The sequence below is a fragment of the Polyodon spathula genome, chromosome 7 (assembly GCF_017654505.1).
Source record: "Polyodon spathula isolate WHYD16114869_AA chromosome 7, ASM1765450v1, whole genome shotgun sequence".
NCBI lineage: Eukaryota > Metazoa > Chordata > Actinopteri > Acipenseriformes > Polyodontidae > Polyodon > Polyodon spathula.
In genome coordinates, this window is record NC_054540.1 from 10,140,888 (window position 1) to 10,167,604 (window position 26,717).

The 26,717-nt window shown below is 35.7% G+C and overlaps 1 protein-coding gene across 7 annotated transcripts in view; it reads right to left on the reverse strand.

Moving 5' to 3' along the window:
- Positions 1 to 5,436: 5,436 nt before the first annotated feature.
- Positions 5,437 to 26,717, reverse strand: part of LOC121318133 (contactin-1-like) — a 96,218-nt gene continuing 74,937 nt past the window's right edge. For all 7 annotated transcript variants that reach the window (XM_041254462.1, XM_041254464.1, XM_041254461.1 and 4 more), the window contains 9 exons: positions 18,896 to 19,054; positions 17,828 to 17,977; positions 17,360 to 17,430; positions 16,260 to 16,494; positions 13,645 to 13,748; positions 12,034 to 12,220; positions 11,584 to 11,696; positions 10,781 to 10,937; positions 5,437 to 7,760 (listed from right to left, as the gene is read on the reverse strand). In XM_041254462.1, coding sequence (XP_041110396.1) covers positions 7,669 to 7,760; positions 10,781 to 10,937; positions 11,584 to 11,696; positions 12,034 to 12,220; positions 13,645 to 13,748; positions 16,260 to 16,494; positions 17,360 to 17,430; positions 17,828 to 17,977; positions 18,896 to 19,054 — 1,268 coding nt within the window. In that variant the 3' untranslated portion in view covers positions 5,437 to 7,668. The remainder of the gene's footprint in view (positions 7,761 to 10,780; positions 10,938 to 11,583; positions 11,697 to 12,033; positions 12,221 to 13,644; positions 13,749 to 16,259; positions 16,495 to 17,359; positions 17,431 to 17,827; positions 17,978 to 18,895; positions 19,055 to 26,717) is intronic.

The window sequence follows — 26,717 nt, forward strand, 5'->3', positions numbered from 1 at the left end:
TGTAAATAAAAATAATCTATTGCTATTTGGCTTGTGGGAACAGACACTTTCTAATCTTAATATGCTGTTAACTATTTTAGTAGGAGGATAATGCCCCAACGGAGAGACAGAGTTTAAAAATGAACTGGAATCAACGTGATGCTGATTGTTTTGTTTTGCTGTGTACTAGGCTTGGTCCTTTCTGTTCACACACGTCTAACTAACTGATTTCACAGATCCCACAAAACTAGGCTGGCATTTACTAATTACGACTGGATGCATGTAGCACACAATCGTGTGATTGTGAGAATGGAAATCCAAACATTACCAACATGTGATGAACAAAGTTATTTTTCCTCTCATATCATTTTGTTGTAAGTTTAATAAATACTATGATAAAAGTACTGTGTGGCTATAGTGTAGTTAATATATGTTTATTTTGAAGCGGTTACTAAAAGTGTTTATTTTATCAGCTTGCGCAGTTACCGTATTTCATGCCGAGAAAAACAAAACCTACTGCCATTTACATTCTACTGTATAAGTTATTGCCATGTGGCAGATTTATTTCTTAATATTTTGACATTTTTCAGATGATACTTTCAAAAGCACAATAAAATATGCAAAAAAACCCTTTGAATCGACCCCATGATGTTTTATAACTATGTCTTCCCTTTGATAGTCAGAGGTTTAATGTCGTACCTTAAAATAGGCCAAACCATAGATTTACTTTGATATTTTACTCACTAGGAAAGAATGGCATTGGACCCAACTGGAAACTAATTTAATGTCAATCATATGTAGCTTTACTGGTTGGAAAAGTTTACAATCTCCTGAAAGCTGTAGAACAAATGTAAAGGGTGATTTTTTATTTTTTATTAATGTATTTGACATAGTAATGTAGCATACCAGTTTGGTAATGATTACCATAAGCACAACAAATACTTTTCAACTGGTATTGCTTTGTGTTAAAAGTTATGAATGGTCTTGCCACTGACTGCTAAAACCAAACATGAGTTATGGTTTATGTCCCTAAAATCTTTCTAGTTTAACGTTCACAAACATCAGCACACAGCTTGGTACAAGGTTATTTGCCTATCAACTTTCTTGGAATTAGTTTCCTGTAAACTTGAATTTTGGATTTCAAATTATTTTAAATAAATTATTAGAGATACTTTTGTCACTGAACATTTACTGTTATCAATAATGCTTTAGTGTGAGTGGTCCTGTGTTCACGCCCGCCCTCCGTCTGTGTGTGGATTGTCTTGCACTGTGTGATGCGCCTGCCTGCGGGAACCGAGATCGCTGCAATATATATTCCAATGTGTTTAGCTGTTGCTGATTTTATCTGTCTTACTTACCTGTGTTTTTCATGTCAAGAAACCCTTGTAAATGAGATTTTGGTCTCATTAAACAGCCTCATGTCTGGAACATTGAGGGACATATTTCTAAAATATTGGGGGATCTTATTTGTTTACAGGCCAATTATGACTTCTTAATGTTCCATAGAATGTACAAATGTTGGAAGAAATTATAGAACATGTCCCCTGGTGAAGTCATGAACGGGTGGTTTTTGTAATCAAAAACAAACAGATGACAAAATGCAGGACAACTGGTATATGTGGTCTAGAGTTTATGAATTTCACATTTGAATCAGTTCAGTTGAATAAATTGGCTGCTCTCTTCACACAAAACTGTGGTTGATTTCCTTCAGATTAACCTGATTAACGATATCCTGTTTTTGTCTCTGGTGCACTAAAAATGTTATATCCTCTCTGCCTTTGTTTTGAAGGCATCATTGGTTGTATGTCCTAAACTAATGGAGCCCAGATGTTCAAAGGAGGGGTTTAACCCTTAAACTGAAACCCAATATGCCACCCAGGTGCAAGAAAAGCAGAGCAATAATTACATATTGTTCTACATTGCATTTGCAGGTGGTTGAGATTTTCGCATTAGATAATACTAGATTAAATTGATGTTACTGTTTACACAACATTTACTGCACTATTGTCACTGCTTCAAAGTCATATTATATTTCATTCAAGCGCTTAATGTTTTTTTTTTTTTTACTTTTATAAATGACTTATGGTGTGCATGACAAAACAACATGGCAGCTACTGCTTAGAGATGCAATGACAGATGGTTTAGTAACTAGCATGAAATGAACTCACCTGAACTACTTCAGTGCGTTTCTGTCAATTTGGGAGTCACAGAAGCTTTTACATTGTGTAGGGTCCAGCAAGAGGGTGATGTCATGCAGATAGGGATTTTCTTTTTCTTTTCTTTTAAATATTTTGGCAAATGACTTACTCATGAAAGGTGAGGTGCAGATGGCCCTGGAGGTTCAAACTATCCATCAGTCTCTCCACCCATTAAAACACAACACAGTGCGGGCTGGGCTTCCATACTAGTGCCTTGAAGCTACGTTGTGTGGGTCATTATTAAAAAGGTTGTCTATGGAAACATGTGAGGTATACCCTTTTCTGACCACCCACACAGAACATTAATTCTGTAGGACCTTTAAGTTTATAGTGTGGAAAAGTAGAAAAACATTCCACTGTAAAACTATTATATGGAAATTAAATCAAGAAGACAAACACTTCTATTGGTATCTTCTTCAGTGTTGGTGATTTTACTTTAGAATTCTGCTTAGGTGTTTTGAATTTATGGATAATATTTTTGTTTTATAGCAAAAGTCATTTTATACACACAGGTTTTTACTTTCACACAAGAAGGACACTTCTTTAAGGAGGTCAACAGTCAATGAGAAGCTACCAGTCCCCGAGGGACCAGCCATGCTAGTACCTAATCTATTTTATCCACCCGAAAAACAAAAAGATGGCATAGTCAGCCCTTCACTTGTATTAACTATTACTGTTTCTCCTGTCCTTCTGTTATATTTTCGAAATTGGTTTTCCATCCACCACTAAAAAACAAAATAGGAAATAAAACACATCAAAAAGACTTTCTAAATACCTTGTGGGTCATTTTACATAAGAACATAAGAACATAAGAAAGTTTACAAACGAGAGGAGGCCATTCGGCCCATCTTGCTCGTTTGGTTGTTAGCAGCTTATTGATCCCAAAATCTCATCAAGCAGCTTCTTGAAGGATCCCAGGGTGTCAGCTTCAACAACATTACTGGGGAGTTGATTCCAGACCCTCACGATTCTCTGTGTAAAAAAATGCCTCCTATTTTCTGTTCTGAATGCCCCTTTGTCTATCTCCACTTGTGACCCCTGGTCCTTGTTTCTTTTTTCAGGTCGAAAAAGTCCCTTTGGTTGACATTGTCAATACTTTTTACAATTTTGAATGCTTGAATTAGCTTTTAAAGTGTTACGATCCATGAAATAAACCATTCAGGCTATTTTATCTACCTTTTTTCAGTTCATTACAAACACTATTGGGTAGGGGGGAACACCAAACAGTCGACCGGTCGACCAATCGAATAGTAGTGACAGTCGACTTCAGAAACCCGTGTCAAATGACTGTGAAGTAAATGCAAAGAGCATTTGCGGTTGCAACCCATTGCATATAAATAACATTAATAAATTATTTTTAAAAATTCCAAGTTTTAAAAACAGCATAGTGTTACAAAACAGTACCAGACATTATCAAATACATATTTTTTTTATTAAATTTTTTTCAAAGTGGTGACGAGTTGACCTATGTGATTATTTTTACCTCAACTATTTGACTGTCAAATTAGTAGTCATTACCCTTAATATTTCTAAAGAATGTCAAGATATGAGATCTGTAATGACACATGGTTTAAAAGCCAGCCTATAGCGATCTATCCACTTCAGTGTGTTTCTCCAGATTTGTACTTCATTAAAAGTTATTAAATTATGTAAGCTCTTGCAATTGTGTGATTTTATGCAAATAGAGAATTTCTAAATGGAAAATGTTTGGCTTATATAGTATTTTCCAATAGACAACTTGTGCTCATAGACCGTTGTAACTGCCCTTTTGCTACCAATGTCGAATGCATTGCTTTGAAGGAGACTTAAATTGAATTGGCACTAAAATCATTTGGTAAAGAAATTGCTATTGCTGGAAGAGTCACACAAAACCAGTAAGTATTTAAAAAAGATGGCTATACAAAAATTTTTTTCACAAAATGCATCATCGCGGACTGATACTAACAAAAGGTTCTCAAGAAATTCTGAGCAGAATACTTTTGAGGTTCCTTGGTCCAAAATAAATGATACACTTTAAATGAAAGCCCACTCTACTATTGATTAAGATAGAGTGCTCTTGGATTAGAGAACCTATTTATTTTGTAGAAAAGCACATGGATTATAATAGTATTTATTTTTGGCCTATATACTGTGTTTGGTTGTCTACAATTCTAGATCCACTATTATTTACAAACTTGTTAAATGCAGCTCATCAATACTTTTCAAAATCAGCTTCAAGTTTAAACTTGTTTCTGCAAAACGAACCAGTACTAAAGTTTTGTTTTATGATTTTTAATGGTATTCTACTTTACATATAGGGACGACAAAGTCAAGAAATCCCAAACTGTATCTTTGAAGGAGACTTAAATTGAACAAAACTTGTTTGTGTTTCACCAACCTAAAATACACTGCATGGTTATCCATCTTAGCATGGAATGGTAGCAATATATTTTAAAATGTTAATAAATCCATTAAAACACACTTAAAAAGGATTATAGTAGTCTCCCAAGTCATTCAGGGCATTAGCTGTGGTAAGCGAAGAATGTCCTAAAAGAGATATAAGGATCTTGAGTGGTAAAACATATCATCTTGTTACCTGTGTGAATGTCTCAGGTTTGATCATAAATCCTCTTCTTTAAAGTTTAAGAAGGAAACTGAGAACTATAAAGATAATCAGACTGAAATATTCAATCTTAAATGTCAAATTACATATAGATGTACATGTGAAATTCAGATCTGGCATATCAAATACATATCATGTATGCCAAAAGGTGTTGTTTTTTCTCAAATAGACTATTGATTAACACACACTGACAAATCTTTCAAACCAAGTGGAAACACATTCCTTTGAAATGTCGACATATTTCAAGTTTACAGGTATGATATTTCAGCAAAATTACGACATTAATTGTAAAAATGACCCATTTGCAACAGGCAGAGGCTGGGTGCAAACCTGCCAATAATATCTGTAACAGCAATGCATCACGCAACACTGCTGATAGTACATGCCACTGGAGGCCTTGCTAATTGGCTACAGCAAAGCAGGGATAATCTGAATCACAGCTCCCATGAAATAGAATGCACATCTTGAAATGTACATGGAGTCTGTTACTGTGTGGGGACCACCACTAAATATAGTTGAGTGTGCTGCACATGCTTAGACCACATTTTCATGATTTAGCTAACATGGTCCATATCATTTACTACATTACGATCTATTTATTTTCTTTTACTAAATACCATATTTGAATATGGCACAATGCACAGAAAACAACACAACTGTCTATATAAATTTTAATTGAGAAGACTGGCTTTATGTAAGCAGATAATACATAGGTTAGGCTTATTTACAATATTTCTGACACAGAGGGTTTCATTCAAACATGTATGTTTTTATACCAGTAAAGGTAGTTTAGAGTTACCTGATCAGTATGTGAGTTGAATTATTTTTCATATGTAATTATGTTTAAATTAAAATTTACCTTCTGTTTCCATTTCATGCACAATAAAATGTACCAATTTGCTCCGAATATCATAGATTTTGCAGTTAAAGGCATTCATGCATTTGGCAATTTGGCCGATAATTTGTTTTATTGTTATGTAGAAAAGAAAATGCACTTTTTGGTGGTTTGATGTTAGGTACTCACAATGCAGAAGTCTATATTTGTGTACCATACTGATGTGTTTCAAACATAACATTTCTGGGATACTATACATCTCTATTTTCAATAAACAATTCTGTGATCAGTCATAAAAAAATGATTATATCAAACCAAAAAAACAACATTTTAAGTCACAGACATAAAACTCATAAACAACTTGTTTCCATAATATTTTAAAAATACAAAAATCATATATTACTGTAATAATAACAACAAAATGTATATTTAAGCAGTATTGTACCTATTTTGCTTTTTGACAGTTAATACCAATATGCTTGCTGCTTTTAATTCTTTTTTTTTTTTTCCTGAAATTCTAAAAGATAAAAACTACCTCTACCAAGCTTGTCAGGGTGTGCCACTAAAACATCGTTCAAAGTTAGTATTTTTTGAAGCATCAGACATTGCACTATTTGAGCCAGCTGTTTCAGAACCACTTCATATAATCAACACTCACACTCAGACTGGAATATCAACCATTTAAACAAGAAAAAGTACATTCTTTACACAGCACCAGCAGGTAATACTGATTTCCCCAACGATACAGTCAAAACAAAAGTATATATTTTTTTGTATCATACCTGTTTACCAACTTTCAGTCCAGTCAATTTGTTATACACAGTATTATGATTCTCAACTACATTGTCATCACCATACATTTAAAATGGATATTATAACATTTTTTTTTGTCAGTGAGTTACTGTATACATGTTAATATTTCCTATTCATTGCTTTATGTTTCCATCTTTGTATTATTCTTGTTTTTCATTTACTATTGCTTTCAATCAGTAAAGGCCAAGACAGCTCATAACTATGCTACAGATTGAAAGTGTTTCTCCACATTCAATATTATTTTGCCAGACACAGGAGAATTGTTTTAATACCAGACTTTTCTTTATAATAACTTGATATGGTAGCACTATACAAAACATTATTGTAGTCTGCTATTATATATTTTTTAGATTTGGTCTTAGATAAAAAACAGACATTTTGTCAAGATAGTATCACAAGATTCTTAGCACACAACTTATGATTCCAGTTGATCTTGCAACATTGAAAGAATGATATCATGGTAGAATAAAGATAATTCCAAAAGCACCAGCAGAAGAGTTCAAATCACAAAGTGACTTGCTATTAAGCTTCTTGTGATGTTAAAAAATACCTTTTTTTTTTTTTTATGGATATCCAATTATGAAGTTTAAAAAATGCAAAAAGCCAATTGCTAGATGTACAGATAGCGATGGGCTGTGCATACGTAGGCTATAGCAAGCAAAGCTAAGCTGTGCCATGAAACATTTAAGTTTGTTACTATATACAACATGTAAATGAAATTTGTATTGGTTTTGACTGTATCTATATTGGGGGTGCTTTATTTATGTAGAAAGGAACAACAGCCATTAATACAATTTGCAGAACACAAACATATAAGACAGACTCAATTACTCTTACACATACCACTTACACCCAAATGCTCTATTAAATAAATTGGACATTTGTTCTTGAAGGTAAATCCCCTACTGTGGGGATTTAACAGCCTTAGCTATTGTATTTATATCACTGGCATCTTGTACCTTGAGACCAAATCATGCAACTGTAAAAGTGTAAATGTTTCTAGAAGGCATATTGAACAAGTTAGAAGTTAGAATTCTCTTTCAAATATATTTTTTTATAGGTACTTAATATGGGATTTTCTGGCTGTCTTTGTCCTTTACCATTTCCACTTATATATTCCAAAGAGCTTTGTATTTGGCTTTAAGATGATATCAGGGATTCTGAAAAGATCCAATGTCCTCACAGGCTTGAACCTTTCGGAGTCCACTTCACTAGAGTGAAGAAAAATAATGAAGCGACATTCACAGCTCCAGGCAACAAATAGCAACCAGGACCAAAAACAGCAAACTGGTGACACTGGCAGACTGTACACTGACGGCTCCTCCGAGTTCACCTACAATTTGAAACAAAAACAGACAATCAATACTTGTTATGTGTCGTTAGCCAATGCTCGCTTTTCTGGAGCAATACACTTTGCTCTTGACAACCTGTTTTTTTTTTTTTTAACCTGAAAGCAGTTCTTAAATATCTTTACCAAAAAGTCCCCAAAGCTGTCTCTTTTCTATTCTCAATACATAAACAGTTGTCATTTTCAATGGATCATTTGTGCGGTTGCCGTTCCTGTAGAATTTTGTCAACAAACTTCATGAGCCTCGTTAACAAATGTTATTAGAATTGTATTTTAGAAATATATGGCTCTTTCATCCAAAGTATGTTAATGGGGTTTATGACGTTTGATAAACATGGCAGAATTTGGTTCATGAAGTGAAAGGATAGGCACGGACCAGCCACGGCCCTGCAGAACATACATACGGATTGCATTGTACCCTCTTGACTGCATATATTTTCAGGGCCCATGAAATCAAGCTGTCAAGAGCGTTCAGGCTGAATGATAATGGATATAACGGTGCTTCCTTCAGCAAGTGAGATCAATTACAAGATGGTATAGCTGTCTTTGTAAAAAGGTAATGTATCCAACAAAAAACAGGGCAAAGGAATGAACACATGGAGGTAGTTAAGTCATGGACTGTGGAGGCTTGCCGTTATTTATAAATTACCGATGCTTTAAAAATGTCAATGGGTGGTGCTAGCACACCGGCTTCCCTGGTGACTTTCCTTCAGTATATGCTAGCTCTCACAATGATAACTGAAGTTTGGTATGTTTCCTTTTCACATTGTTTTATTTCCACACTACGCTAATGTACTTATACATTTGTCAAACCTTCATTTAAAATAAGAGATATTGTTTGAGGCTGGATACAGACAAAGCATTGAGCTCTGGAATGCAAAATAAACAGCACTACACACTGTACATAATAGTTGTGTTTAGTGTTACAATGAACTAAATGGGTAAGAAAACAAGCATTTTAATACCAAATAACCTGCACTCTGTCATGGTTGACTTCAAACACACCAGACCCATCTGCTGAAGTTAACCCAGAACTCTACTTCACAATAGAAAATGCATGAGACACAAACTTGTTCATGAATGTGTTCATACGTTAAGGATTTAAAAAAAAAAAAAAAAAAAAAGTGGCAATATTCGAAACATCAGTCACTTAGCGTTTCCATCTGTCTGGAGATGACAATTTGGGTTCCTAAGAAAGAATTCAATACTAGATTATTACATACAAATTGCCTGTTGGAAAACATGAACTGAGGCAAACTGCTGTCCGGTTGCAGTTGTCATCTGGTGATGTATGGAAGATTCTGAAAAGCATAAATTAAACTGGTGAAAATAAGGGCTTGAGGAAAGTGGTTGTCAAATGCATCCCTTTAAGATGTTGTATGTTTTTTAAATAATGTTTATGTATTCAACTACAGCAGATTCTTTCCTGTGGAATGGTAGGAAAATAACATAAAAGCATATCCTACTTTTTCTCATGTTTACATTTTTGTTTTGCCTCTCCTACAGTGATGCTTGTAGCTGATCTTCATAAGAAGGAGGAAGTAGGGTATCTGGTGTTCCTCATGTCTTTCACCTCTGGATGTCTGGGTTTGTATCTGGCACAGTTTAAACTACCTTTCAGAGATGTATGCAAACAAGTCAACAAGGACCTTGTGAAGTAAAGGTGCAGAATGGAAAACTAAGGCTACAGAGGATACACCATAAAGGCTCTCAGTCTACAGCAGTTATTCCACGAATGAGGATAGCTGAAAAACCCAAGCTGAGTGGGTTCTTTATGGGTATCCTGAATAGTGAAATAACACAACATTATGAACTGTAATTATGTATTACATGTATATTTCAAGTTCTGTGGAAAATGAATGTTTAAACCTACATTAAAACAACTGAATTCTGATAATTACTTTTATTAGGTCAAGCGCCGCACTTGTTTAGGAACAATAAACAGTATGCTTTGGCCAGTCATTCTGTTGTTGGATTTGAAGGAATGCAAACTAGATTCCAATATACAGTGGATGCTGTAGAAAAAAATATTCAGTCATGACCATCATGTATGAAAAAGTTGATTCTACTGTAGATCTCTCAATGCTTGCTGTATAAAGGCAAATATCCAGCATGAAGCAAATAGAAAATAGAGCTTAATAAAGCTACTTCTTAAACAAATATGATCATAGATAAATTACTTCTATGCTCTGCTCGCTAATAAAATGCATGAATTGTTGTCACAGTTTCCACAACCAAGTTGCTGCCAAACTAATTACAGCAGACAAATTAAGTAGAAAGCTATAATTTAGTGGGAATATGAATTTTCTTTGACTATGAATCAGGGACAACAAAACTTGCGCTAGAGCCCTTTTCCTTTTACTTTATTCATTTAAAAAATGAGTTAAGTTGAAAAACAATTCATACAACAGGAGAAATCATTTGTTATACACCTACACAAAAAGTGGTCTTTTACCGTACTCCCTAAGAGCTCTTTTTTGCTGCAGAGTGAACCAGGTGAAGTTGAAAGATTAATATCTGCTCATACTCGACAACTGTCAGGTTACCATCAAATCTCAACAAAGTAATAAACACATTATCTTACTGTTGCTAAGAGCTGAAAACAAGTAAAAATGTCTAATTAAGCAAATTAGTAGTTCAATTAAGAGTACTGTTAAGTAATTGAGAGCTCTGCTGGAATGAAAATCAGGACCGAGTTTGAGAACCCCTGAATTAAACAAATCTATGTGCATTGGTCCAGTTAAAACACAGGCTTTGCCATTAAAGTTCCATCATACCCACCTCAGGAATAAACACTAATGCTGGTCGAGTGGAAATAATCATTTGGTAACAAGACGCTGCTGCTTGAGTGAGTGAGTGAGTGAGTGAGTGAGTGAGTGAGTGACTGACTGACTGACTGACAACATTATGTTGATTTTATGAATTAGAACATAACTTGGAAAGTAATTTCACTTAAATGTAAAGGTATTTCCTTAATTGAAAGATGAACAAATTAAAGCAATTACCCGTGATTTTGACTTGAGCCACTGCTCCGTCTCCTCCTTCACTATGTGCACGAACTTCAACAATATACTCGCCATCTTTTGGAATTGGTACATCTATATAGTGTTTACCGGTTGAATACAACGTTCCTCCTGGCTTTCCTTCTTGTCTGTACAGCACCTAAAGAACCATTAAAACAATATTATGCTGAAATACATGTCTAAATAATATAATAACACAAATAAAATCAGAAAATTGACATTTCTGGTGAAAGTGTATACTTTTTTTATTAACAAAGTCAATGGCATCATCAGTTCTGTCATGATTTAGCAGAAACTGAACTATGCATTTTATTTTAGAAAGCTATCCATTAAGGCAATGGGCTAAAAAATAGACTTTATTTGCATTAAAAAATTAAAAAAATCATATCCTCTCTCACCATACATGTCAATAGATGTCAATTTAAAAGTATTCACACATGACCTGGCATTGATAAATGCATCCTGACACTGTCACTTATAGAAATGTAAAAAAAAAGTAAATCACTGTTACAGGAAGCATCTCATTAATCAAAAAGATATAGCTGTCTATATAACATTCTAAAATTTCACTTATATATTTTTCCATCAAAAAGATGCCAACGTTGGCTTGAGTGTGAAGTATAGTAAACAACTGAAAAGAGATTTGATTAAATAGACAGTATCATTTGATGTTATCCTTTGTAAAAGTGATGTTTCATCTCTATATCTTAACAGAAAAAAATGCACAATTTTCTCCCTTATAAAACACACTGCAGCAGAATCATTGAAATATGGAGATGTCTAACCTTGTATCCAACCACTCTGGATTCATTAGCCAAAGGTTCAACATGCTCCCAGACGATGCTCACTCGGGAACCGACAATATATTTACTGACTATTTTTGGAGGGCGGCTAGGAGCTAGAAAATAACAAGATTATTTGGGAAATTACATAGCATTTGCATGCCTAATTCACTTAAATGCATTGCTGAACCTAATCACCATACTAAAAGGTTAACAAAGAAAACACAATAACAACAATTAAATTGCATTTAAACAGAACAATAGATTTTACTAGTACTTTCTTAGAATTAGCAGTTTTTGCAATAACTTAATTAAGAGCTATTCCATTTCCACACTGTATTTAAAACAGATCTTCTGCAAGTACAGAAACCCACTCTACTTACTGTACTGCAATCTCCATACTGTACAGTGAAATGCAAGAAATTGCTTAATGAATTTGAAGAATTAACCTACGTGCTTTCTTTGTGTAGATATCACAGAGCTCACTGGGAGGCCCATATCCAGCAGAGTTAAAGGCTCGGACCTCTATGTGGTAATGTGCATCTGGAAGTGTATTTTCCAGTCTGGTTGAATTAGTGTGACTGGATACTTGTACTCGATGTGCAGCTTCTTCTTTGTCTTGTGTCCTCCAGTATCGAACCTGATGAAGAACGAAAAGTGCTATGTTATGTTAATGACAGGAAAAACAAAAAAACTGGCAAGTAATTGGATAGAAAACAGTCATAATCCTTTATAACCTGCCAGAAGCTGGATATAATATCTCTACATACAGTAGTACTTGCTTACTTTTGTGCTCACTAGTCTAGAGAATTTTGCCAACATAAATGATCTGGTGCTTTACTGTACTGTATTTGTAGCAACACTGGATTATAACATAAACCTTTTAGAAACAATTTAGATGACTAGACATACATATTTATGAAGAAAAGACAGCATGGGAGAGAGAGAGAGAGAGAGAGAGAGAGAGAGAGAGAGAGAGAGAGAGAGAGAGAGAGAGAGAGAGAGAGAGAGAGAGAGAGACAACACATCTGTTTACGTATGATTATGTTTTGTTTAGTTCAGTCCGTCATACTTATTATGATGAAGATGAATGCAGTTGCTCAAAAGAACCTGTTGAATGTTTTCACTTAGCTTTTGTAGACAACTTATTTTCCGGTTTTTTTTTTATAAATGTCTGTCGACTCATAGACTGAATTTGTGTCTCAAGATAATTTCCAGATATCAGGAGATCTTTTTGATTTGTTGCAGTTGGCTGTGTTTGGAAGACATGCTTTACTACCATCTTGACTTTATCATACAAATATCTGAACAGTATGTGCAAAACACTTTATGGACCTTAAAGACGTTTTAAATTATCTATTTAACTAGTTCATTACATGCTATATTTATATAATGTCTACCTATCTGCCAGTCTAAATTTATGATCCCTTAAATAAAAAGGTTAAAACTACCCATAAAACAAGCACAGCACCACTGTACCATAACAGTGACTGTATTCTACAATACATGTTCAAAATCCACTGTGTTGCTAGCCTGGTAAAGGTGTACTGTAAAGCTGCTAGAGTTTAGGTAACACATGTGTGCTGTTTCCTTATGTGGAAAGTTTTACATCTATTATTTCCAAATATTTGTTCTCTTGTAGATAGTCTGTACATGCATGATATGAGGTTTGGAACGGATCTTTTTACTAACATCCTGTCTGTGCTGGTAAGTATGCCTCATATGTCTTGACATTTGAGGATCAACTGCCAGAATGTAAGAACAATATATTTGATTTACAGCAAGAACATGGCTCAAAATATAGTAAAAGTGGACAAACTCTTGTTGGGGAGAATAAAACATCTCAGAGTGGCCACAGACAAATGTGCCTTTGAAAAACGATTGCTATTTTTTTAAATTGCATCATTCCTGACTGACAATCAGCATCATCATACATTTAGACCATGTACCTGATGGAAAAATGATTCTATGTAATTTATAGCATCTAGACTACTGGCAATTGACCTTTTTGGCAATTCTTAATACAACAGAATGGCATTTTCCTCATAAAAGATGCAAACATACCTCATACCCCTCTATTGTGTGCTGGACAACAGGCACCCAAGAGACCTGGGCTTCAGAGGATGACAAGCTCCGAGCTGTTACACCTGTTGGTGCTTCAGTAGGAGCTGAAATACATACCATGCAGTGTGCTAGCATCAGTAGAATTGTCTCAATCAACTCAATCAAAAATAATAAAGGTGCTATTACTGACTACGTCAGTAGATAAATGCACATGCTCTTTTTAATGTATCCTGTTGTGAAACAGTTTCTTTTTTATATATACATACACACACATATACAGCATGTCTTATTGTACAGTAACACTGTTGAAAGTAATTACAACATTGCTTTTATTTTTGCACCAGGCAATGTTCAGACTGTGGAAAAAGTCGACATACTGTATAATACTGAACCCTTTATCTATTTAAGGGGGGCTATTGCCTCACTTAGTAAAATGACTACATACAATAAACAATACAATGAAATTAGGTCCTTTGAAAATCATTTTTATACAATTTAGGACATCAGCATAAGGATCTGCCATGGGTTAGATCATTAAAATTGAAGCCCTGAATTTATGTAATAGTATTAGTTCATTCCTTGTACTATAGATCTATTAATTATCATGTACAGTAGTACTTCTGCTTTTATTCATCATTGTCACAGATTAATACTGGCATCTAATTTACTCTGTTACTTTATTCAATAAAAGTTGTTGGTGAAAGATCTAATTTCTCTTGCTAGTGTGAGCTGTATATATATATATATATATATATATATATATATATATATATATATATATATATATATATATATATATATATATATATATATATATTAAAACAAGTTACAACACACTGCTACTACTGTCTCTGTTCCAGATAACTTTCACCTGATATTTAATCTTCCAACTGGGCATCGAGTCAACTATGCATCAGAACAATCAGAGTTCTGTAAAAATACTTTGTTTCCAAGGGAACATATGGAACAAAAATGATTTAAATCCTTAGCATCTTGCTGCAATAGCTTCTTGACTGCCTTTCAGTAGCTGGTAATAACTCAGCTAACTACTTAACATTGCTGTCTGCATTGTCACTTGATGGTTTCCAAACCAAACAATGAACACTGATTCAAATAATAAGAAAATATGACAGTAAACTTATTATGTTTCATAAAACTGAATGTTAATTGAAAGGCATGTTTAGGAAACATGTAAAAGCTGAAAGCATAAATACAGGCACCCTTTAATAACATATTAAACTGTCTGTCACAGTTAATGGAAGGTAACCAAATTAGGAAAAAAAAAAAATCAGACTTTCTGTTCTTTTCCTGACTTTTTAAAACACATTCCAATCCCATGTTGAAATTTCTTTAAACAGTGGTTTACTATAGGTACTTTTCTTTTAAAAGTGTCTTACAGGATACTAGACTAAAATATTTTCTCATGTGATTTATTGTTGTTTATTTATTTTTGACATTCTCTGTGGTATAAATGTTATAAATGACTTCCCCACTGCTACACTAACCCAAGCAGCACACAATTCCAGGAGCAATTCCATGTGCACAACTAAAGTCCTGTTCACACTTGTATCGGTACGATACTAGTACAGTTTGTTTCGGTACAGAATATACCGGTACAAAACCACTTTCTGACCTAACTCACTTTTCAATACCGGTACAGTACAGATACAGTTGTGATATACCTGTCCACATTCATGTGTGTTCAAATCAACAGTGTTCGGGTTCTGAACTCATTTCCATGACGACCGCTGTCACATCTGTTAGAAATGGATCTGCTGTTATGTAATACAGCATGTTTTGCCGTCCTGTCCATGTACAGTTTTTTTTGTTTTGGTGTTGTTTTATTGTAGCCATGGTAAAGGTAAGGTACTGCTCGCTGTAAAATGTAATGCTGTTTAAAGTATTTAAACTGTAAAGCAAGATGTGCACGTGCTTCAGAATATTGACTGTATCGATACCGTATCGGTTTACCTGTCCACACTTAAGCTGTTCCGGGTCGTATCGAAACAGTACTGGAGCGAAACCTGCTCTTTTATGAGTTTCGTACCAATACAGTTGTATCAGTATGACAGTGATAAGAACTCCAATGTGGGCAGATGTTTCGGTACGGTTCCGCAACGATACCGCTATAAAAATGCTAGTGTGAACAGGGCATAAGAGACTGCTAAGAAGAGCACAGGGAAAGCAGTGTTCAGCACTGCACCCGAGAGGCTTCAAACAAGGAAGTACTATGAATGATTTAATTTAAAGGAGCAATAACCGCTACTTAAAAGTTCTAACATACAGGTCTCCTTTTATTAATTTACATGATTTTTTTGTTGTTGCATTTTTTAATTGTAATTCAGTATATGCCAATGTTATGCTATAGTATAGATAAATGCAATGCTAGTGACTTTGAACTATAAATACCAGATAGCACCAACACATTTTTCACTATAGCGTTCGTTGTCTTTGAGATAGACATATTCCAGATTGAAGTACACTAAAATAGAAAAATAACTGAAAGATTGTTAACAGAATTAAATGGGGGTTGGTGATAACATTTCTAGTGGTAATACAGGGGTTGAATAGTACTCCTATAACAATATATTTCTATATCTTACAATTCTACTTACCGTCTTGGGCTGAATAAACAACCGCTGTTAGACTGAAGGGACCCTCTCCCTTGTTGTTGTAAGCTTTGACTTTGACTTGGAATTCAGTGGACGGGGTGATAGATGCATCTTTGTGTACATAACGCCTGGCTTCTGGAGAAGCCACTGTAACCTTCCTCCATTCCTTATCACCGTGTGGCTTAAAGGCCACTATGTAGCCAAAATTACCACCAAAGTAGTACTCTCTTGACACCGGCTATGAAGAGAAAAGAAAAATGTTAATAAACAGTAAACTCATAAATCTTCAAACTGCATACAATGTAACAGAAACATTCATTGGTTTGACTCCAACTGCATGAAGGACATCATATGCAAAACACAAAGAGCATCTGGTATTAATAACATCTCAATACCGGTCTCATCTGCCCTACAGCAATGCAAACACAATGCACACTGTCAACCCATCAGGCATGTAAACGTATCATTATATTTACTGTGACAAGTCACCCAATGCCACGCATATTTGTCAAATAGTACATACTTAGCTAATAATAAAAAAAAAAAAATTGAAAAAATTGAAAAAATTGAAAAAAGTTGAATTTATCACAAATGTTTCTCTCATATGTTTTAGTGCAGCTGGCTAAAACAGAAATCCCAACGAATGCCTCATCTGGCACTAAACTAGCATATGAGCAGTGTGTCTCTTGAATTAGTATTTCTTGCTCAGAAAACGGTTTGATCTTTATTTTTAGACGTCTCTTATTGTATGTTTCTACTTGTCTTTGAACACCATTGACATTGTATTCAGTAGATACATTCCTGTAAATAATACATTAGCTTTAGTGAAAAAAGATACTGTTTAACACGTGTCCGTACTGATAAAATAACTTTACAAGTCACTCAGACAGTTGTGAGCAATCGCAGAAAATAGAAGCACGTCAGCTGCATTTCAGTCAATTGTCCATAAATATATATATATATATGTAGACGTCAAACAGTTGCAGATAACACATATGAGGCAGCCTGCATTTGACAGTCCATAACTTCTATAAACCCATACATAGACAACAAAGCATGGGCTTTTCTTTTTTTAACAGTCTCTGTGCAATATCAGAACCTACCGTCCATGTAATTGTTAGCTCTCGGTTGCTTCCCCCACCCCCTCCAATATCAGATGGAGCCACAGTGGGAGCTAAAAGAGAAAGGAACAGAAAGAGTCTTAATGATGCGCTTAGTTTGCTGAGACCCGATTCTTTCTTTACTAACAAAGCCAAATATCACATATGGCTCATATAGTATAACAGTGACCTTTGACTGCTGCATGGGTCCACGGAACTGCCAAGACTAATACTTAACTGTTACCAGAGGAAAGATGCCAATGAAGTACAGATATCACCAACATCTTTGTGTCTCTGAAACAACGGGAATAACATGGCAAAAACAATGCCTCCTGCTTTAGCCCTATAATTTTACAAATTCACACTTTTATCAGATAACTTTTTTTTTTTTAATAAACAAAAATATTTAATGATGAAATCTACAAATACAAAAATGAATAAATACATAAAACAATATAAAAACGGTCGTACCTGCTTCCAGAGTCTTAATTTGTCTCGACGGCATGCTAGGCTCTCCTGTCCCTAATGTATTTGTTGCTATTACACGGAATTCATACTCCATCCAGGGAATTAAATCAATTACATTTGCTGCCTCCATATTGCCTTCGATGTTTGAAGGAGCTGAATAGTGGTACAACATACACAGTTAGAGGTACAAAGCAAACACAAAACACATGTAATTAGATAACATACCTGTTATCTAATCACACACAGTATATATATACTATAATATATATCTGATATATAATATGTATATTATGTATAGTTATCATAATATATATATACGGTACAATATCTATATATATATATCTATATATATATATATATATATATATATATATATATATATATATATATATATATATATCTAAATACCAAGTTCATATTGTAATTTTGGTAACTTGTATTCATTGTGAAGTCATTCTAGAGAATGTCTTATGTAAGTAATACTATGTTGCATGCAGTACTAGTGGATAATATCTTAAGACACAGAATCAGATATATCAGAACTGAAACCCTGAATGTCTAATGCCTTGTTTGTTGTAACATCGTTTAGTGTAATATTGACTGTGCAATTGTTTTCATGTATTGCCTGCTTAATTGTTTATGTTAATATTCTGCATTATTCACTTGTTTTTCTGAATGTACTATTAGATTGAATGCATGTTTAATAAATTCCCTAATTTTAAATAGAGTCCTGCTACATCATTTGTCCGTGTAACAACCTCAATTTATGAACTTTAAATGAAATACAGTGTGGTCTATTTTAGTTTGTTGTACCGTGTTGATCTGCTGTCGTTTTCAGAGGGTGATATTGAGACCAAGTTTATACAATATAATTAATACGGTTTTTATTTTAAGATTTATAACTGCTACAATATCATCCACAAAGCCATGAAATTACAGTATTGTAGTTATAAAAAACAAATACTAATTTAACAATAAATAAAACAGTCGCAGTACATTAACAATGCAGAACAGACAGTAACACATTCTAGAGTTCTGCTTCTTCTGTTTTGTATCACAGTTCTAACTCACATGTTTTGACAGTTTTCCAGTCCTCCCACAGCATACTCCTGGCCTGGATGGTGTATAGGGAAATAGGGCTGTGATTGTCAGTTCCACGGCTCCATGTCAATTTCACTGAGGAATCTCTGATCTCTTCCACTCGAACACCACCTGGAGGTCCTGGTGGTCCTGCAGAGATTATATAATACGATGGCAAAATATCCACACACACACACAATGAGATAAAACACCATTTGACTCTTTGGTTCATGACAGCATAGTGTAACATAGGCTATATTTACTACGAAATTAGAGGTAGCATACTTTAACTTTAGTGTTATTAATCCTGAAAAAGATCCCATGACCCTGTCCTTTTGTTATTTTGACAAGGGTTCACAACAAACTTTTAAGTGCCGTGCTAATGGCTGTCATTTTACAGAAACATTCCAATTTTACTTCCCTAATTGTGACCATCATGGGTATTGCTTGATTTCAGTGATTTATCAGCCAAAGTCTGGAGGTATGTTGTCAACTTGTATATTACATTGTAATGTATATGTATACACAATGTAACTGTTCTGACATTATTCAGAGATTTTTGTTTTAAATGCACATTAAACAACCATGGGGAAGCCCTGCTGTAGCTCTGTGCCCTGTCTCAGGCTGGCTTCTATTCTTTGATACTGAGTTGGGTCTTGCATTATTTGTTTTGATGTAGTGCGACAAGCATTTCTTAGCACAAGGTTTGCACAGGATTACAGAAGATAATGAGGTATATTTCTGTCTTAATACGGTGACAGTTTTTTAAATTGTCCCTTGAATTTGACACATTTTCACCTAACATCTAGAAAACTAGTACAATTTAGGTATGATGACATCATACAGCTAGAAAAAGAATGTTTCATTCTGGGTGGCAAAAGTCATTTTAAATATAGCCACAGACTTTACCACCACAGGCACATTCTGAATGACAATACTGAAAATACAGAATTTGAAGGAACTACATTAAAAATGAACACTACAGATTCATTTCTGAAAGACACATTCATTTAGGGAGAGATTATTGAAAATAATAGCCTTATCCATCATTAACTAGTCAGTAAATGTAAAATAGATTGTACTTTGTATGTCACTGTTACCTGTAGCAACAAGCAGGTTAAGAAACTCATTTCTCAACTCAAGTCATTTCAAGATATCAGCAACATGAAATATAACAAAATAAGTATGACATGTTTAAAAAACATTTAGAAATACCAATTTCACAGTTTTTAGAAATACCAATTTCAAAGTTTTTAATCCTTACATGTCAGGATTACTGCTAGCTAGTATCTATATATATTGCCCCTTCCCTTAAAGCAATACACATCCTTAATAACCCTGGGTCATGCTCGTGGTTGACTGCAGATCTAGTTTTCTGAATACTTACAGACCACTTTCTGGTAATCATCTGGGATAATGATTCAGAACATGCCTTGTCAAGCAACAGACCTCACCTGAAGGGTTTATTGAGAGAGAATGCCAGTTCAATGGAATGCACTGCCAGAGCCCAAAGAGGGAAACAGGAACGTTGTTAATATAGCAAATCTGAGGCCTACGTGCTATTTCACAGATTTACTTTAAAAAATTGCTTGCTTTTGGTCACCATTTTGAATGCTAGTGATTCAATCAAGTTAAATGTTTTTGAATCATCATAAGATTATTCACATGCTTCTGCTTTTGTTGGAAATCACAAAGCTTTTAGGCCTCAAGCCAACACACTCCACTGCATACTGCCTGACTGTGAAAGTAAAATTCAGGGCAAAGGTGGCAGAACAAATCATTTTCCCGGCAATCTGGCTCCAACTGCATCTCCAGTGTTGTTGGTTACTGCAGGCAAAACAAGTCAGATGCTTCCCAACCCTGTACAGTAAAGTGCTGTGTGTAATACTGCATTCTAGAGGGCCTCTACCATTGTCGGGATGACAAAGAGCATTGATTCATGTTTTGCCGTTTTTGCACCATCTAAAATTAGTTTTTGTGTAAAAATACACATTGTGAGCTCTTGTCAAAGAAATGTGGGAAACAGCACTCTTTTTGTGAAATACAAGATCATATACACGCTAGGAATTTCTGCCATTGTGTGGTTGCACAATGTTGTTCATAACTTTCACACTTAATTAAGCTCAGCAACTTACTTAAATTGCACATATACCCATTTTCTTGAGTACAGAAATTGGTAAGAATCAAAGAATAACTTCAGGAGGAGGAAACAGCTCCTCATTAATCCCACAGGTACAGTACTCCCATCCTAAATACTGATAAATACTTTTGTTTTTCCTTACTTTGTGTATCTGGGTTATTTTCTTTGCCATGTTTTATCAAAACAATGTATTTCTAGTCACAATGTTTGTCATTGAATGTTATTGAAGGTTTTAAGATATTTAAATAGCACTGTCTGGAACTACTTCTATAGGATTTAAGGTTGCATTTTTAAGGCAAGTCTGCATGTGTAAATACATCCTGAATAATGAGAGATTTGTAGAAGACTGCTTAGCCTGCTAAGGCTGCCCTTCGAATTGGAGATATTTTGGGGCAAGTTCAGCATGGAAAAGGTGGTTTTGGTCTCAGTTCAGCTCCGCCTACATGGCACAAGGCAACCCCAGCTCAACAGAGGAAGCTGGTAGTCAATGAAGTGCAAAAGCAGGAGGAGAGGATCAGGTATGTAAAGGCCATTTCCCGGGAGAAGCAGGGAGAATGGATGAAATGGGAGAGTGTGGAACAACACAAAATCGTCTGGCAAGACCTATGGACAATGGAACAGAGCAGGATCAGTTTCCTCATCAGATCAGCATATGATGTTCTCCCATCACCACAGAACCTAAACCTCTGGGTAGGTGAGGAGCCCTTGTGTCCTTTTTGTTCATTACCTGCAACATTAAGGCACATTTTGACAGGATATAAGGTGGGTCTTAGCCAAGGACAGTTTACTTGGCGCCATGACCAGGTGCTGCAATGTTTGGCCTTAGCATTGGAAGACAAGCGTAACCTGACCAATAAGTTGCTAACAGTTCCATCAAAGCATTACACACAGAAGACAATATTCCTCTGTCCAGGAGAGCAACCACCAAGCAAAGGTGTTAAAATCAAGCCACGCTCAGGACAACTGGAAGCTGCTAGAGACTGGAAGATGCTGCCAGATGTTGGTCAATGGCTTATTTTCCACCTGAGATTGCCACCACTAACCTTCGACCAGACATTGTCTTGTGGTCTGGATCAGCATGCCTTGTTCATCTGGTATTGTTAACACTGCCATGGGAAGATGCTGTAGATGAGGAGTATGAGAGGAAGAAACTTTGTATGCTCAACTAGCTGCTGAAGCGGAAGAGCGAGGATGGAGAGTCCGGGTTTACCCAGTGGAGGTGGGTTGTCGAGGATTTGTGGCACAGTCTACAACCCGGTTTCTCAGAGACGTGGGGTTCAGTGGCCAAGAGTTGCGTCGCACAGTGAAGAACTTAACTGAAGTAGCAGAAAGGAGCAGCAACTGGCTGTGGTTGAGACAGAAATATTCTGGATGGTGATCTCAAGCACAACAGAAAGAAAGCAACGCTGATGTACAGGTAAGTAAGCTTGGCTGAGCTGAGTGGGCGATGGAGGGTGGTGTTGCTGGGACACCAGAATCGCTGCTGAGCCCTCTTGAGGTGTCGTGGGCTAGTCAACGAAACACCGAGGATGGAAGGTGCCCACTTGAAGACCCCAGAGATGTACCCTACTTAGCTCAGTCCAGACGGTTGTCATGCTGATGCGCTGGGGGGACCACACTGGGTTGATCCTCGGAGTCAGTATTGCAGCCGTTGTGTGTGCTGATGCGCTAGGGAGGCAAAATAAGCTGATCCCTGGAGCCAGCATTACACTTCAGCAATCAACACCAGACAGAAGGATATCTACATCATCAGATGGAAAACAACGCAAATGGATGGAGATGCAGATGGATCACACTAGTTTACTGCAAAGCTATGTCTTAGTTGGTGCTTATCTTGGCGAGAGCCGAGTTCAAATCAGCATGAAGTTCAACATCTACTCTCATTTAATCATATATATATATCATATACTGTATACACATACAAACACAGTACCACACTTTGTCTAACCCTAGAACGTCACTTAACGACAGCGGCATCTTTTAACAATATCCCTTGAGCTTTGCATAAAATAAAATGATTGTTAATAAGATTTTTTATTAAGAGTAAGACTTTTTAGCACTGCATTATTATTGTTCCTCTCATGTAAACTGGTCCTTCTTGATGTGCATTTCTTAGACTCAAACACAGCTGCCTTTATAATTGCTACAAGATAGTTATAAAAATCAGCTCAATAAAGACACTAGTGATTTAGCAACTCCATAAAATAGATCTTTGCCAATGTAGCAACAGAAAATTCCAGGCTTTGCAGAACATTATTTATCGTGTACCCTCATAAATCCAAGCAGGCAATTAAATAGAATTTTTTCAAGCTAAAGAAACCGTGAGAGCAAGGTCAGTACAAACCTTTGGCACTAAATATATCCAAGCATTAGCCTAATACTGTACACAGTGTGTATTTAATTAAGAAGATAACTTTCACCTATATACTGTACTTAAGTCTTCCATCATTCCTACCATTTTGTAACTGAACACTTCAGTATATAACAAGTCTTCTGAAATGTGTACAGAAGGTAAGCCATTGATCCAATATTTTATTTGCAGCAATAAGTTGATGCCAATGACACTTTAAAATGGTAAACACATGGTTTTAGAGAGAGGGAGGAATGCCTGAGACTACAGGAATAAACCCAGATCTCAGGATCATTTAATAAGTGGAATAGAAACTAAAAGCAATCCCAGCTGCTTGGCAAAAAAAACAAAAAACAAAAAAACTGTGTGGACTTTATTACTTTATTTAAGGATGCCTGTCATGCATTAAAAAGGTACAACAGTTCTACAGTCAGGTGTTAACAGTGAAGACCACCACTTTATGGCCATAGTTATTTTCCACGAGTGAAGGTGACTGAAAAACACACCGGACCCCAAAGATTATCAGTGAATTTTTAACATTTTGTAAAAAGTTGCCAGGATGCTGAAATTATAGTGCTGTGAGGGTGCAGTCATTCCAACTCAATTTGAACTGTGGATGCATATATCAAACAAGGCCTCTTACACAATTATACTGATCTGATTTTGCAGTGGATCCTGATGAAATGAAGATACTTTAATGGTTGTTAACGCCAGATGCATCATCAACAACACATGATTTTACTAAATACTACATGGAAAAATACCATCAGGTCCATCAGTAAAAAAAACATTCTCTCATATTAACTTACCTTTGTAACTACCTATGGTTCCTCAAAAGCAAAAAGTACCAGTAACATGAGTCTCCATGAACATTTCAATTTTCAATGTCAGTTTACTGGAAGCCCAGACAAAGGAGAGTTTATTGCCTATATGCAGAAAGTCCCTACTGGGAACAAAGAATATATATATTGGACTTTTCAACACTCCATCACCATCGCTTTTCAATTTCAGAGCCATTGCCCATTTACCAAAAAACATCAATAACAATTCTGTTTGCCAAGGTAAACTGAAAGCAGCCATAGGTTTAGGCTCAGGGGATTCCTAAGAGTTGAGCACAAAGAAAGCTAGTTCCTTAGGACAGGATCCATTACACCATTAAATCAATTGCAAACACATCTTTTATAGAGGGCGGGTTTGATTCCTGTTATATTTATACCTTGTCTTAAATTATAAGAATACTAGTGACTGTAAAGTTTAATTGTCAAACATTATTTAGATCCTTCTATGTTCACACATGTGTAGAATATAGAATAATATTGCTGTAAGGGATCCTGTCACACTTTTAATCTGTGCCAAATGTTCTTGTATATTTAAAAAAAAAAGCTTTAATGTAACCTCTCATATTGCCAGTGATGAGAATATACAAATGGAAAGTCAATAAGAAATATTAAGTAACAAAAAAAAAATAGCTTATTGACTGTGTGTGTGCCCTTTAGTAACGGTTTGTTTTTTATATTTGGTGGCTTCTCTCTTCTTCCTGTTTTCCAGCCCTCCCTCATAGTTCAGTCTCTAGTCTTAATGAATCAATTAACAATTTTTAGTTGTAGTGTTGTTTTTCTGATTAAAACCTGTGCAGGTGGTTATACAATTTCAACAGCTCCATATTTTGTGCATTGGCAAATTAACTATTTTAGGTACCCCCCCCCCCAAAAAAAAGCAGTTGTTATAAGGTGGCCCTATATACTGAAAAAGATAAAATGAGGTATAGTCATGGTTCCCGTTCTCCCGATAATGCATTACACTAGCGCTTGTGTTCTCATGCTAGTCTGTTGACTATGCAAGTAATTAAACTCCCTTGTTGGGTTTATTACCAATGTAATTCTTCGTCTTTCATTTTAGGGCACTACAAAGAACTCAATTAATTAATTTAATAATAAAGCTCTGTGTCAGTTCACTTTACACATCTATAATTAAAGTGTAACCAAACACAATAAAGTCACGGAATTATAATAAATACTGAGTTTAATTCTTCAAGTTCAAGTTTGAAGTTAAAGGATGCTATTTTAATAGAATTAGTCACTTTTTAAAAAGGGTTCAGAAAACATTTAGAGAGGTTGTTTAAAAGAAAGTTACAGTTCTATGAACAGACAGTTCGTCTACTGTATGTTTACAGTATATTATAGCTCAACAGTGACCAATTTCTGAGGAGTTTACATAGCTTGATTTGTATTGAACCAGCAGTCCAGAGTTATTGAGTTATATGACTCATTTGAATTCTCTCTACAGTGTGTATCTATTTTTTCCTTTCAAAAAGCATTGATCAAGCAAACTTAAAAATAATGTCTCAACTTACTAAGTATATTCACCAGGGTCAACCCAGCTGTCATGCACTGCTTTAAAATGCTCTTGTCCCTAATGTGCTCTCTCTTAGGATCACCGTCTGCTCATTTGCTACATTTGGTATCAGTGTTATTCTGCACACAGTATGCCGCTTAATTCACCATCCCCTTTTCTTTTCTTTTTTCAGGACAGGATGTTCCCAGTGGTATCCATGTTCAGTTCTTGCAAACTGATGTGCAATTTCTTTCTGTAAAATTTGACTCTCTCAATTTAATTTTTCTTCATATTTTTGGCATTAATCTGATATCTGATATTTCCTGCTCAGAATGTTTCCAAGCTGTTACAGTTAACCAAATGGGTAAGAAATAGCATGTGCTTAATCCACAAGGACTGGCTATTCCAGCTAGATGTTACATTTCTCATTGGGTTCAAACTGCATCAAAACCCGTAATAGAAAACAACATTTATATAATTTTCAAGGCCAACTAAATGCTGTCTAAAATCAAAGGGAACCTTTTCTTAATACATGTTCCTGACATGACTACAGTGACTGTCTGACCAGGTAAACACCAGACAGTTAAACATATTGTCAGGCTCTTCAAACTAAGAAGAGTATTCCCTTAATTCCTTCCCACTTTTAACAGTAGTATTGTAGCGATCTCGGTTAATGCTGGCAGGCGCATCGCAAAGGGTGAGGCAATCCACACACAGGCAGAGCGTGGGCATGAACCCCGGACCTTGCACTAAAGCATAGCGCCGATACCGCTGTACAAAAGAGCCAGCTCCTTTGCAAGGAGCGTATATGTCTTTGTATGTGATTACGTCACCTACCAGCCATGCTGCTGCCTTCCCCCGTGCACACTACACTCTCCCCTGCCAGCCAAAGGTCCGCCCCGGACTTGCTCACCAGGCTACAGTCCGACGAGTGCGTGCCGGGGTGCCTTCATCCCACCTCTAACACCAATGTAGCGTCGTCCATTTTC